The following is a 15,428-nucleotide window of genomic DNA, read 5'->3' as shown; positions in this document are numbered from 1 at the left end:
TCTCTTTTTCCAACAGCCTTTAAATTGAAGGAGTTGAGATTTCTTGTGATGCTCCCTTCGGCATCCCTATCACTACAAGTGACATTTATTTTTTTCGCCAAGTTTGGACCTATATTCACAAAGAAATTGTTGAAGCCATTAACCACATCATTCATGTTATGTAAAGAACTCTCATTATCAATAAAATATTCAGGGTATTTCCTATCATTTGAGCCATTTCTAATAATATTGTTTAGTATGTTCCATGCACTTTTTACTGTTATTCTACTTGGTTTGGTGATCAGTGGATATAAATTCAAACTGTACATAGTGTTAATAAATTCTTCAGTTAGTCCATGTTTATTGGGGTTTAATAGGTCGATGTTGTAGGCCCCACAGATATATATAACCTTCTGACTGTTAGTTGAAAACAACTCCTCCATGTTATTCTTCAATTTTTCAATGCTTGAATCTGGTGCTCTATACACACAACTACAAATGTAGTTGTGTGTATAGAGTCGCAAGCTTTGATGCGCAAATGCACGAGGGTGCACTATATTTATAATATAGACATACAGTATATGTATATACAGTATATACATAGTACAGGCCTGTAGACACACACACGGCCTGTAGTCATGCTGATAATGGGAGGTAGAGTGGCAAACATCTCTCACGTAAGGGGACGATGCCTTTATGGCCCACCCGGGTCTTGAACCGGCGACTTCCAGTCCCCATTCCAGACTTATTGGATTGAGCTACTGCCATCACAGAAATAGGACGAGTGGAAATGGAGTGATTTGTGTGTGACGACGGACAGTTATCATAATTAACGTCCTCCATCTTGCTCTGTGACTCTCACCTCCCTCATTGGCCAAAGATGTATGTAAGTGCGGGTGACTGAGATGTAATCGCTGCATGTCTCTGTGAGTGATTATACATTAATGTACACAGACGAGGAAGATGAATGATGGAAGCTCATAGAGGCACTCCAACTCTGAACTGAGCTGATCACATATTTAGTCATGCTTAGTTAAATCACAGCTGTCTGATGTGAAAAACATCTGACAGCCAGCAACATGTGACCGCTAGAAATACACGGAGATGTGACATCGTTTAGTTTAACGGAGCAGTGGGTTACGTGACAATTATACAGGTATGAGAGAAGAAAGGCAGAAAATTGTCAGGCGTCTCTGCTGAGGTTTGTTCACCATTCCTGCTTTAGGCAGCTGTTTGTTGTGGAGAGATTGGGATGAAACCACTGCACTCCCTAAACAGCACAGTGGAGGACCAGGCAGCTGAGTCGACAGATAAATCCCCGAGGACTTCATCAAGAGCTACGTGAACGACGGCTCTGTGTGTGTCAGGTGGTTTAGATGCTGTGTGGCCTGGATGAGGAGTAAATATACATTTGCAAACAAGTTAGCCACATGGAGTTAATAAGTACATAAGATAACTGTGATGTCCAACTTGTTGTGATGTTCATCCCCTTGCTTGCCTGAAAGATCATTAACTGTGATTTAAACATGACAGTGTTTCCCATAGGATAACAGGAGGAATGGGCTGAATGTTCTATCCTGGTTTTATTTTACTTACTGGAAATTTTCTCCATACTTCCACCAAAACATAATGGCTCAATTGGGAAACATTTTTATGTTTTTTTTTCAACGGGTGTAAACACCAAACCAGTAAAATAACCCCAGAATCTCCAGATAAAGCAAAAGTAGAGCAGTACTGACGGACTGGAGAAAAGATTTGACCAGAAAAAATTTCAAGTTACAGATACTGCACTATACCTTTGTTTGGTAGAATGCATAAAACAATATCTGGTATGTAAATTAACTCCTATTTAAAAGCCTTTATGTGTACCTGGCATTCCAACATTTAGGTGTGAGAAACTCTTGATATGAGAGTAAACGTCAATCCTCCTCAATTAAATAATTCATACACAGTGGTGTTATGGTCTGGTATGAGATTGTGGTTGGTGACAACTAATAAATGAATGCATAGTAAGCCCTGTCTCTGATTCTACTGGGACTGGAGTAATGTGTTAAGTGAAGCGGATTCGGAGAAAATAATACAGGTAGTCCTCAACTTATGAACATTCAACTTACAAACATTTGGAGATTCGTACAAATGAACGCCACCATATCGGACTATTATCCTGCAGTTCCCTTTTCTGCCACAGCCCCTGCCAAGCAGCACCGCTGCTTTCACATATCTCCTACACTAGTCTCCCCCTCTTGTTGTTTATTGTTGTGAAATGGTTCCGATTTTGCGTTGTGTAGTTTGTTTTTTTAGAAATCAGGACATCTTCTGCTTTCGACATAGAGACTTTATTTCATCTTGTGTGCATCTTCTCCGGGTTTACCCTGTGAACAGCTTCGTCTTTGTCGCTTTTAGTGGAAGTGCTTATTTTTCCCTTCAAAATAAAAGTTTATGCTTCCACTACCCACAATCTGTCAATACATACTGTCCTGTTCATCATACAGCCCAACAAGACACCATAGCCACAGTTGTCGGTGAGCATCTCATAGCGTCAGGCTTTGTACATTGGATACTTCACTGTTTATCATGGATGATAAAGCAAGGACATAAAGTCAAGTACTGTAAAATGATGTAAACTTGATTTTTATTTTTCCGTGTATTTGTTCTGAAGACCAGTGTATTATCAAGAATGACTTGCCTTGAAATTACCTGGACCTGTATTTTGTTTCATTATGTGTTATTTTTATGTCCTGTTATTGTTTCTGGTCTTAGAGAATAATACTTTAGTGTTTGGAGTAGTAATGACATTTCAATGACCTTAAATGATGATTATAGAATGAAATATAATAAACAACAACTTAAGAACAATTCAAGTTACAAATCTCCTCTCAGAAACAATTGTGTCTGCAGGTTGGAGACTACCTGTACATTTATACTGTACTTTATGTATTCCACATTCTGATTCCACCATAGTCATCCCAGGTGCATTTTGTTACGGTGATTGTCAGACTCATACTTAATGTTTAATAGTCTTCCCTGTTGTGCTGAGACAGGCTACTGCACCCCCCCCCACATCAAGACAATCATCTATTCATATATTTCCTGTCTTGAGTTACATTATGGTAAATGTGTCCTTGTCAATGGTGTGTGCTCCCACATGCGTGAAACAGATGAGTATTTCACCCCCTCCTCTGTTTCCACTCTCCTTAAGCTGGAGGTGTTTTCAGTCCCGCTGGGGGTAACTTCAGGCCTCCAGTGACTAAAGGGATGGAAAAAAAAACTTCCCTTGAGAGGTTATTATGACGTCTGCCCTCCACCTTGTCTTCTTTCACCACCAGTCACCGTCCAACCTCTACTGAACCCCACCCTATCACTGCCCCATCAAATTTAAATGCAGCATCTCCCTTGATGACTTCCCCCAAACATGACAGCATACCCTTAGCCCTGCACAACGGCCCCATGAATTATTCACCTTGGCTGGCACGTGGATATGGGTGAGCCCCCCCCCACACACACACACACACCACTATTTTCTTCAGCATGGAACACAGATGGACGGCAGCTTGCTTCATGTTGAGTTCATCAGTTGTCATCCCATGAACTCCTTCAATCACACTCCTTATATGTTCAGATGCTTCAAGTCTTTTGCTCAAAGTAAGAACCAAATTACTTTTGTCCATCTAGTGTTATATAAATAGCCTTTTGTGTTAACTAAATATAGATTTTTAATTCACTACTGGTCATGTCCAGTTCTCTAATTGGATTTTCCCCGTGGGTTCATTGATTTTATATTGAATGTGGCCAAAACCCAAGAGGTTCTAGGTCTGTTACGACTCATAAGAGCTATGCTGGGTTTAGAATTGTGGGAAAGTTCTGCTTTCTTTGGTTGTCATGCATTGATGACACTCAACAGCTAATTTAAGTAAAACTGATATTTGAACTGCCTCAGTGTTGGTTTTTTCTCCAGGTCTGATTTTACTTCAACCTTCAGTGACAGGGAGCAAGAGACTGGGGTAATAAATAGAAGAATGGCCCTACGGCAAGCAGGTGGGGGCTTTTTTCCCCCTGCAAGGGCAGAATGATTAATTAGGGGAGAGGGCTTAGTGAAATGCAAGGGAGGAAGGGGGGAAATAAAAAGATGAAAGAGCCTTCAGTTCAAAGAGAGCAGTCAGTGATGAGCTCTGGCAGAAAGCAGCAGAGAAAGGGTGTATCACAGTTTCTGGACCAGAGCAGATTGCATTTAACATGAGTCCAGTAATCTGCTCAGACCATTTCTCAAACATTGTTATTGATCAGAGTTGGTTACATAAGCACTGATTGAGTATTGAGTACACAATAGATTATTGGCTGGACCTCTGCAAGGGAAGAGGAATGAACTGTGGTGTGGTTATTTCAATTACTTACATGGCTTTAATGCATGGAATCATTTATGTTACCCACAAGAATAACAGCATGAATACAACAGAGCAGTTCTGTTAGCTGGTTGGTAAACAGCCAATGAATAAGCATCACTGAAAAAGCTGATACTAATAAGCTTCTTAACTTCTTGACTTAAGTCCCATCATTATTATTTTCACTTGGACTTTCAATCTGAAGTGTTGAGTACCTACTGACTGGGTTTTAAGACTGGAGAATGGGGGAACTGGTGACTGGGGAGTGAAGGCTAACCCATGGTGTCTGATCCAAAGCAGAGCTACTGCTAGCTAGCTACTACTAGCCATTAGCATTAGACCTGGACCGCTGAGGAGAGAAGAATGTCACCTCACTAGAGGACTGTTCTTACTATGAAGGAGCCTGATGTGCAGCAATGTTTAGAGGTCTAGATTTAAGAAGGATTCTCTTCAAAGTAAGTTATCATGATGTCAGTGTAATAACGCTTCATTTCCTTCGTTAGGCCTCCATTGTTTAAAAGTAATATCTCACTGTCTTTCCAGTGTTTGTGTTCTTGTTTGTCTACTGTGGATGTGTCTGTCTGTCTATTGCTGTTTGACGGTTTGTGCATTAAGGACACGGAGAAAACAGTGGAGACCAATAATCATCGGTCTATTGTAAGCTAGCAGTGTTGTGATGCCAGCAGGGCACAGAAGATTAGCTTGCTCAAGATGAAGCGATGGATGACTGGTGATATGCTCATGTTGTTTTATCTCAGGAGAGACCTTGTGAATGATTGCGCTGTCTGCAGAGTACAAGCCACCATCACAGCAAGCAGCAAGCAGTTCAAGAGACGTGTGAGATAACGTCTGACCTGCATTGTGCCCACAAAGCAGCTATTACTCCTGATAGCTTTGTTTTTGTTTATTCACATTTTCTTCATTCATTTGCTGATGGCATTAATGTTTGATTTTTTTCCTAAGTTATTCCCTAATGAGACTGCTTAAATATAGAAATTAATTGAAATACCCATCCCTAATTTAATCGCTGTCATCAGCTTTGATCAGCCCCTAACCAGAATAGCCCATCTAACAAAGCTGTCTACTTCCTGTTCCATTTGACCAGCTGTGAGTCTAAGCCATACCTCTCCCTGAAAATGTATTTGATCCACCATCACCCTCACCAACAACACAGATGATCTGTTAACAATATACGGAAACAGCTTTCCATCCGGCTCAGAGGAATCAATAAAATTGTTTCCCTTCTAAATGCTGCTTCTGTCTGCTCTGCCAGTCAGAATGCAGAGCGATTTGTGCTGTCAGTCTGTCCTGCCGTCTGCTGTAAGTATATGTGATTAGAGATGCTGTGCAGTCTTGCACTGAGCGTATCATTGCTGCTGTGTTTGCCTCACCCACTGTCTTCCCTACATCCTGTCATGCAGGATTCAAGCCCTCATTGAGATTACTGCAGACTAGAGTAGTTCTCCGTTTACCCAACCATTTCACGCTTTTTCTTGGTGTTATACCAGGTCATTTACACCTATAGAGATGATGTGGTACTCACCTCGGTCTCTTTTGCAGCGAACTGACATGTTAGACTTTTCCCAGAACTCAGAGACGCACTTTCTGTGGTTCATTAAGGAACATCCACATTCAGTCACACATAACAGTCGATATAATGGAAGTATTAGAAAGATGCTAATGGTAAAAAGAAGATGAACATACAAGATCAAGCAAAGAGAAATATGGTGATTGACTTTGAAAGGCTTGCCCTTGGCTAGACAACTCATTGTTATCTTGTTTGGTTGAATGATGCTGTAAAATTTCACCCCTATTCCTGTGACAACCTCTGATTGTGCCATCAGACATTTCAACTCCTGTCTGCACCAGGCTGCAAGCTGAGGGCTCGCTGGAATCATGTTGAAAGAGAATGGTCATGGTGTTTCAGTCAGGATAAGGCTGTTGTTCTGATTGGTAGAGACCAATGTTGGGATCAAAAAAGAGCTACATTAAAACAAGGGTTACCCTTGATTTGTGTGAGAAAGCCCTAAACTAACACAAAAATCTCAAATCTGACTACTAATCTGACTACTAGACAACAAGTTTAGCACTATTTGTAATAATAAAAGCCTTGTTAAGAAATGAAGCATATAGTACATGACTTTTACTGTTAAAGGGAAACAGGAAGTCACGTAGAAGAATGCAAAAATACCTCGAGATATGAGCTGCTCGACATACAAGATATCCATATTTTTGTTCGACATACGAGTGGAAATCCAAGATTCAACAGTGGTGCTTCAGGACACCACTGTTAGTTGGTGGATGGAGACAGTATCAGATGAGACCGGATCTCGTTCTTTACCACGTGTTGGTGGATGGATACATCATTTGCTGTGACCGCATCTCATTCTTTACAGCATGTTGGTGGATGGATATATCATCAGCTGAGACCAGATCTTGTTCTTTCCCATTTGTGTTACATCTTCTTCTTTTCCTTTCGGCTTTTCCCTTCAGGGGTCGCCACAGCGAATCAGTTGCCTCCATCTAACCCTGTCTTCTGCATCCTCTTGAATTTGTCAATAAATTACGTTAGCCTGGACATCATAATATACTACATTTGTCACATTCCATGACTTTGGTGGTGTGATGTTAAACAACAATCTTGTAATCATGGAATCCATCGGTGTTCATCTCCTGGTGAACGTGATTATCTCCCACCATGATGTATCCTGCACACATTGTGTTGATCCTTTTTGGCTCCTCTTTTTTTATCTTTACCTACAGCATCTTGTTCATAGTGATTATCTAAATTCAGAGTGGTTGTTGTCAGTGAGACTGTCATTTGGTAGAAAAGCAACGTTCCTTAAGATCTTTCACTTGTTTATTGCTGCTGCTGAAAAAGGAAAGCCCACACTCAGCCGTCATTATTCTTTCGTTGTGCCCTCGCAGTTGTGTCACCAGTGAATAAATTTCCCGTGTGTTGCTGCAATCAGATGAGGCGACTGAGCCACAAGACAGGAAAGCAGGGAGAAAATAGAGGAGAGAGTGAAATACATTGTCATGTGACACTAACTGGAGACGAGCTGGAGCTGAAGGCCAGGCTGCTTTGTCTTCCAGAGAGAGGCTGGATTTATCACCCAGTGTGTCTGTGCTGATAAACCATCCCAGCACAGTTATTGCCATCCCACTGATGCAGAAGAAGAAATATATGGCATTTATTCCTCCAGTGTTAAAATGGGTAAAAATGGCATCTTATGGAAAACGGCACACACAACTGAAGGAATTCAGAACTGAATGAATTAATCATGTAATTGCTTTAACTGTCACCAAATTGAAGAGTAAACGGTTGTATATTCATCTTACTTTTGTCTTCCTTTGGATGGAGTGGAATGAACTTCTTCATGGATCAAATGACCTGATATTCATCAGGTCCAGGTCTAAACAGTTACAGTGTGTGTGATGGACTCAGATGAGTATTCATGCTAGTTTTCACCCCTTTTCCATTGAGATGGTGTGATATGCATTAAAAATTTGGGACATTGGTGCATAAATCATGTTTTATCTGTCTCTGTTCATGAAGCATTGAAACATCATTCAGTTTAGTTTGAAAGAGAGAGTGAAGTCAAGTGTTTTAAATGGAAACATCACAGGATTTTCTGCTTTTTGTTATGACTCTAAAAATGTCAAAAGTGATAGAACAGGAAACAAAACCAGTGACCTTGTCAAATGTGAAAGCGGCCAATCATTTTTAAAGGGTTCAACCACATTTAAAAACATTCAGCTGTTTAGGTGCTTTGAATTCAAACTCAGAAAATAAAAAATGGAAATTGTTGCCTCTCTTGAGGGCAATAGAACTTTTTTATGCAAAGTGATTTCTAGATGGGCTGAACCGTACAGAATACAGCTCTGCTTAGGTTGACCCTGATTATTCTGTCTGACAAAAAGTGGACCTCTTTCTTTTCTGGTGATGACCTGCGGTGTGACGTAGCCTTCTAGCATAGCATCTCTGACATCAGGCAGAAAGGAACGGATATTCTACTGGCCAAGAAAGAGACACACTGTCCATCTGAGTGAACCGAACGCCGAGCTCCAGTGTTAGGTTAGAAAAACAGATTGCTGCCTCCAGACCGGAGCACTCATCTGTGGAAGGAAGTCATCTGTAGAAAAAGCAGAGTGAAGTTAAAACACTGGAAAGATTGATGGATTGTTCAGTTTGGTGTGCTGAACGTATTGCTTTTAGATTATTGTTCTTCCATCCTGAATGTTTCATTTTACCGACTCACCAATCAGGATCTTATTGACTGGATTAAAGTGATTTTGGTCTGCTTGTCCATTATCACATTTTATTTCATCTTGTTGATTTGATCTGTTGGTTGATCCAGGTGATTCTTTACCCAGCCCCACCCTCTTAGCTGCATCTTTGTTTTTATGTCCAATCTTTTCTCTCGACGAGCCACTCGTGTTTAATCCATCCGTCCTGGTGTCTTTTTTTTCTCATGTCTTTCACAGATTATAGATAATGGGCTGTGTGCAATGCAAGGATAAGGAAGCAACCAAACTCACTGACGACAGAGACACCAGCATCTCCCAGGGAGCGGCCTACCGCTATGGGGCCGATCCCACACCGCAGCACTACCCCAGCTTTGGGGTCACTGCCATCCCCAATTACAACAACTTCCACGCCCCCGTCGGACAGGGGATGACCGTCTTTGGTGGAGTCAGCACTTCTTCTCACACCGGAACCCTCAGGACTCGTGGCGGAACAGGTAAGGGCTGATGGGTGCTAGCATCCACGCGCCGTAAAGCGCACTGGCTCTTGCGTCACGTAGGGGGACTTCATGGAGTCACTGATCAGTCAAAACCGATTGGTGTGTTTGGAGCTGTTCAGACGGAGACACATCTGTCCAAACACAATTTGAGGCTACCTCCTGAAAGTGGTTTCTACCCGTCTGGCAAAAATCAGATTTCATGTGGTATGACTGTTCTGACTACAAAAGACACATCCGCTTTCAATCTGGATGGAATAAAAATCAGATTTTAGCTGCCAGTCTGAACGCAGTCAGACAATGTGGGGCCGTCTGCTCTGAAAACAGCCGGCAGTGAAGGAGTTAAATGAAACACATAAAGGAAAGCACACTGTGAAAATAACAAAGTTCAACTTGTTTAAAAGTAAGAAAACAAGAGTATTGAGTGACGCAAGAGTTTCACATCCCTCAGTATCTTGATCATCTTAATTCACAGTTGTTAGTAACAGATATTAGTAATTACAAAGCAGTGTTTGACTGGGGAGACATTTTAGTAGTCAGAAAAAGTGCTCCTCTCTCACATGGTAACTATTTCTATGATGATAATACTGTACAGTATACTGTATATGAAAAAATATAAGCAAAAAGTAATGAACCAAGCAAAATAAATATTTTTGTGCTGTCGTGATGCCAAAATATATCTCTGAATGGTTCCCTAGTTCATTTTTTTTCTATATTGTCAGAAAAAGTCTTTTTCTGTCAAATATGTAGGCTTGACTGGAGAGAAGAAAAGCCTTTTATGTTTTCACTTGTACTTTAAGTTTTCAGTACAATGCAGAACTGTCTGAAAAGTGGAAAACTAATCAATGATGAATATACATGAGAAAAAATCTAAGGTTTTCAAAGAAGGAGAGAATTCAGTCTATTATTTCTGATTTAATGCAATCATTTAAGTAATTCCCCCAAACCACAGGTATTGTTTTATCAAAGCATTTGCATCATTTTAGTAATAAACCATCTCTTAAAAGAAAAAGAAGCCTTAAGTAACTCTTGTCTTTCTCTTGAGGAATTAAAGATACCAAACTTTGATATCAACAACTGAAGCTCTCATGGAAATTATGGGAACCAAATTATACATTCACTGTAATCATAAAACCTAATGTAGAATGCACAGCATTACCCATAGTGCACTGCAGACCGCTCCTGTTCATCAGTCTGTCTTTGGAGGATAAACCCTCACTACAGTATTTATAGGATATTACAGCACTGTCATAGAACTGAGGGACTCTTCAGCAAAGAGAACCAGTTTTTTGTCCATCAGTGGCTGTTGTCAGATTTGTCATGTACTGGATGCTTGTTTGGGTGGATGTTTATATTGTTTGATCTCTGGGGACTACAGAAAGATATAGAAATCAGAGTAGCAATGCTACCTCAAGAATTTAGGGTTTTACTCTCTTAACAGGAATTGTGTGAATCGATAGAAAGCTACGCTGCCACAGATTACATGTACAGGTCCTTGTTGACAGGTCAGCGTCTACACAGGATCTGTCCTTCAACAGCGTCACCCACAGTCACCTCGGCTGATTTAATGGTGCAAATCAAGGAACTTCCTTGGGAGACATTTAGCAGGGCTAGCAAGGACAAAGAGAATGGAGTCCGTCACAAATAAATAAATCCAGGCAGAACTGAGTTGGCAGATACCAAAAAAATATATATATATCAGGCGAGGTCTGCAGAACACAACAAACACAAGGAAAGGGTTACACATGTGGAACAAAAGACAACTGGCGAAGGTGGAGGGGAAAAAAACCCTGTAGAACACACTAGGGACAGATAGCTGACAAGAACGAAGTGAAACTAATGACAAAAAGAATACAGGAAGCACAAAGAACTCACCTCTACCAGTGAACAGGAAACAACGCTAAACCTCGACAGAGAAGGTTCCAGCACATGACACAAACAAACCATTTCTCAGACCCCCTTGAGTTTACTTCCCATCTGTAATCTGTTGCAAAATGTGTTTTAAGAAGCGTGATGTCAGATCAATATTGGTATTCTTGGTTTTCATAACATTTTACATTTTAAGAGTGAAAAAAGTAATCGTGTGAGCAATGTGAAAGAAAAGCAGCTCTTTTCAAAACTCTTCCACTGCTGTGACCACAAGAGCTGTTACGTGACCAACAGAACACACTGTGGTTGAACAACTAAACTGCCTTCATCAGAAATAACGTCAAACACGACTCTGTCACACAAATGTCTGTCTAATCAGATTAGATTAGATTAGATTAAACTTTATTGTCATTATACATGTGTAAGTACAATGTAACGAAATGCAGTTTGGCATCTTAACCAGAAGTGCAATTAGTTTAAAGTACAATTTCAAGATATACAGATTGTTGCGTGTGATATAGGGTATATATGTGTGTGTGTGTGTGTGTGTGTGTGTGTGTGTGTGTGTGTGTGTGTGTGTGTGTGGTGCTATGAACAAACTATACAAGAATATACATAGTACGGTATACAGGTTATTGGAATATACAGACTAAAATGCAGTGGTTATCAAGTGTGAAAAATATCGATATACAAGCTAAAGTGCAGTGAGTATAAGTGGATATAATATATGGATATATGGATAAAATGAGTGATATGAACATGCTATACAGAAGTACTATGGACATATTTTACAGATGAGAAATAAATACACGATACCAATTATACAAATGGATAACAGCTTGTTGTGGTGTGAACATACTATACAGGTTCAAGTAATGTCATGGTCAGGGTCTCCCTGTTGTCTCTGTCAAAACGAGCGTAAAAGTGATTCAGCTCATTTAGGAAGGAGACATCTGTGGTTGCTGGGGTGGAGTCACTGGCTTTGTAGTCAGTTATGGCCTGGATGCCTTGCCACATGCGTCTGGGGTCTGAGTTGGAGAAGTGTTCCTCCACCTTCAGCTTGTAGCAGTGCTTGGCCTTGATGATGCCCCTCAGGTTTGCTCTGGATGTGCTGTAGGCTTGTGCGTCTCCAGATTTGAAGGCGGCATTGCATCCTTTCAGCAGGAGCCGCACCTCCTTGTTCATCCATGGCTTCTGATTAGGGTACGTGGTGATCCGTTTCCATGTTGTCACACTGTCGATGGTGGTGTTGATATGGTCCAGCACAGAAGAGGTGTAAGTGTCAATATTTGTGTGAGAGCCACAGGTAGCCAGAGAAGCAAACGTACTCCAGTCTGTTTGTTGGAACTTGTCCTGCAGTACAGAGTCTGTCCCTGCTGGCCACACCTTGATGGTTGTCACTGTTGGCTTCACATGTTGGATGAGTGTGGAGTATTTGGGGATGAGGAACAAAGAAAGATGGTCTGATTGTCCCAGGTGGGGGAGGGGGGTTGCAGTGTAAGCTCCTGCAATGTTGGTGTAAACATGGTCTAAAATTTTATTTCCTCTTGTGTTACAGAAAACATGCTGGTGGAATTTAGGGAGCACTGTCTTTAAGTTTGAGTGATTAAAATCACCTGCAACTATAAAAGCAGCGTCCGGCTGAGCAGACTGTTGTTTGCTAATGGCTGTGTACAGTTCCTTCATAGCAACCGTAGCATCGGCATCCGGAGGGATGTAGGCTGCAGTTACAATTATTGAGGTGAACTCCCGTGGCAAATAGAAAGGTCTGCATTTAACCATGCATAGGTCAAAGCATTTAAGACAGAATATGATAGCCAGATAAATTACTTTTTACCAAGAAACACCCAATGAGGAACTAAAATGAAGGGTAGTAAATATATTTTTGGTCTGAAAAACAAAGCCTCTCCAGTACACCTACAGAAGTGTCAGGGCCGTCATTCCCAAAGTTCTAGCATTCTCCATGCCCAGTGGAGGCTCACAGCTGCACAAACACTGACACCAATGCCTCCACCTCTCCAAAGAACCGTTGATGAAAATAGATTATTAATTCCGGAGGAAACTGCACATGTCACTGTCTTTCCCACTATATGGTGCTGAAAAGTTTGGTAAATCCACAAAAAAAACAGCAACATTCTGCCAAACACCTGAAGGAGATAGAGACTTATAATAGACCTAAAAAAACAAAGAACACAAAGATAAATTACTCCATAGAGCACACATGCCTGATTGCAAGGCCCCAAGATGCCATGTATTGATTTAAAGCAAAATTACCGACACGTAAAATATTCACTTTAACCTCTTAACTACAGTCATTATTACAACAGAAGTCCGTTGGTCACATTTTGGGTGTTTTACATTCATTTTAAAGCAGGGGTGTCAAACTCACTTCCACCGAGGGCCACATCAGGATAATGGGTGTCTTAAAAGGGCCAGATGTAAATTATAAATGGAACTAAGTGGAACTCAGTGTAACGTGAAATAAATGTAAATATTCCTTAATGTTAAATAACTCTGAATTTATTACTTTTATTGCACACAAAAAAATATGTATGCATGTTGCTCTGGTAGGCCGGGGGTGTAACGGGTCAGAGGTAGGACCCACGTACAGCACAGACTGAGACCAGAGCAGGAATAGTCCAACAGTTTATTCTGAGGTTCGCACAGAATGGCAGCAATATTCCAGACAAACAGTCTCCGTAAACAGGAATCCCAGGTGACAGGTATCAGAACAGGAACGAGCAGGCAGAGTAGTCAAGGACAGAAGGCTGGTCAGTTTACCGGGGCAGAGACGAGGAAGACGGGTCGAAGACAGGCAGGGTCGTAACCGAGGAAGCAGTCCGGAGATCAACACGAGAGAGCTATGCATGACACAAAGACAATCTGGCAGAGACTCAGAGGAATGGGAGGGTATATGTACTGAGCAGGCAGGTGCTAATCAGGTGAGGAAACACAGGTGAAGGCAGTTGCACTGATGAGTTTGGAGTGGAAGGCAGGTAGAGCTGGGCGGATGAGGGGAAAACCAGGAGCGGATTGTGACAGGGGGGCTAAATGTGGCCCCCGGGCCTTGAGTTTGACACATGTGTTTTAAAGCAAAGTCCTCTCAAGGAGCTGCAACTTCTTTGGTGCAGGTAAAAACAAAGGTATGCAGAGGTAGTGAGTTCTCATTTATATAAACACACACACACACACACACACACACACACACACACACACACACACACACACACACACACACACACACACACACACACACACACACACACACACACACACACACACACACACACACTATAGCCCCACTACAGCCCTGCCAGGAACGTCCGGCTGTTATTAACGAATAGCTTTTTGCACCAGGCTCATTGTTTGGTCAGGGAATATTCCTTGTCAGGATATCCTTTACATTACACTGTGCCCAGGCAGCTCTACAGAGGAACTCTGCATTTCCACTCAACCTAACAGGAGTCCTCTTTCTCAGTGTGGATTATTTTCTAGTCTGTAATCCAAATCCACACAGTGGCAGTGCAGCAGGGAGGGGTTTCGCCTTTTAATTTCCTACTGGTGGAGGAATTTTAACATAACCTGCCCCTCCTTCTTTGCCTCTGTTTTAATACCTCATTCAATCTGCAGAGGGTCCAGAATTGTATTTGTCATTTGCATTGCATTTATAGTTCATTAAAATACCACTTGGTCTTTTGGTGATGTCATTTCCTCTAACCAAAAGTCACAGTCCGTCATATGACCTTATGTAACTAATTGCATAGCAGCCAGCAGAAAAGTCAAAACCAGATCAATAAACCAGTTCACAGCCCATGGCCATTTCTGCTCAAAGTGGAACAGAGGAGGCCTAGAAAAACCAGTGCGTTCAGGGCCTTGATGGTGAGAAAAGTGTTACAATTAGGCTATCATCGTTCAGTGTCCTCTGCGTTCTCCGTTTACATCACAAGTCGTCCCAATCTCCAGAGCCATCGGCAGCAGCCTCTTCACGTCAGCACCATTCCAACAGTGCAGCCGCTCAGAGGGGCTGAAGGGAAACAGCTGAAGAAATGTCATCAGAAGCATTTATGTGGGCTTCAAGCATTTATTGGCATGAAAACACATGAAAAAGTACTTTTGAGTGTTGTATCATATGACACTTTAAAGGAGGCCCGATCTTTTAGAAAGTTTGTGTTTATTACATGTGTTTAGGTGTAATAACAACTTAAAGCCCTGCCGCTTGTCCTGATTAAAGCAGAGAGAGACACTTTTAAAAATGTGATGATGCAAGAAATGCAAGGAGTCCGACAAAGAGACAAGTTGCCAATGAAGTCAGGGTTTAATTTTATTTTGGTTGTGCCTACTTTTAATCATACAGCATTTTATCATCCAGATGAAGTGAAGGCTTGACTCAAAACGATCTAGTTTAACTGTGGATTATTTTGACATGATATTGAGTGGATCTGAGCCATGATGGAAT

General features: G+C 41.4%; 1 protein-coding gene across 4 annotated transcripts in view; it reads left to right on the top strand.

The window, feature by feature from the left end:
- Window positions 1–15,428, top strand: part of LOC137613012 (tyrosine-protein kinase Fyn) — an 83,126-nt gene that overhangs the window by 35,229 nt on the left and 32,469 nt on the right. For all 4 annotated transcript variants that reach the window (XM_068341789.1, XM_068341791.1, XM_068341790.1 and 1 more), the window contains exon 3: window positions 8,847–9,103. In XM_068341789.1, the coding sequence (XP_068197890.1) occupies window positions 8,857–9,103 (247 nt within the window). In that variant the 5' untranslated portion in view covers window positions 8,847–8,856. The remainder of the gene's footprint in view (window positions 1–8,846; window positions 9,104–15,428) is intronic.

Source organism: Antennarius striatus, chromosome 19 (assembly GCF_040054535.1).
Source record: "Antennarius striatus isolate MH-2024 chromosome 19, ASM4005453v1, whole genome shotgun sequence".
NCBI classification, from domain to species: Eukaryota; Metazoa; Chordata; class Actinopteri; order Lophiiformes; family Antennariidae; genus Antennarius; species Antennarius striatus.
This window is presented reverse-complemented; position numbering and strand designations above follow the sequence as displayed.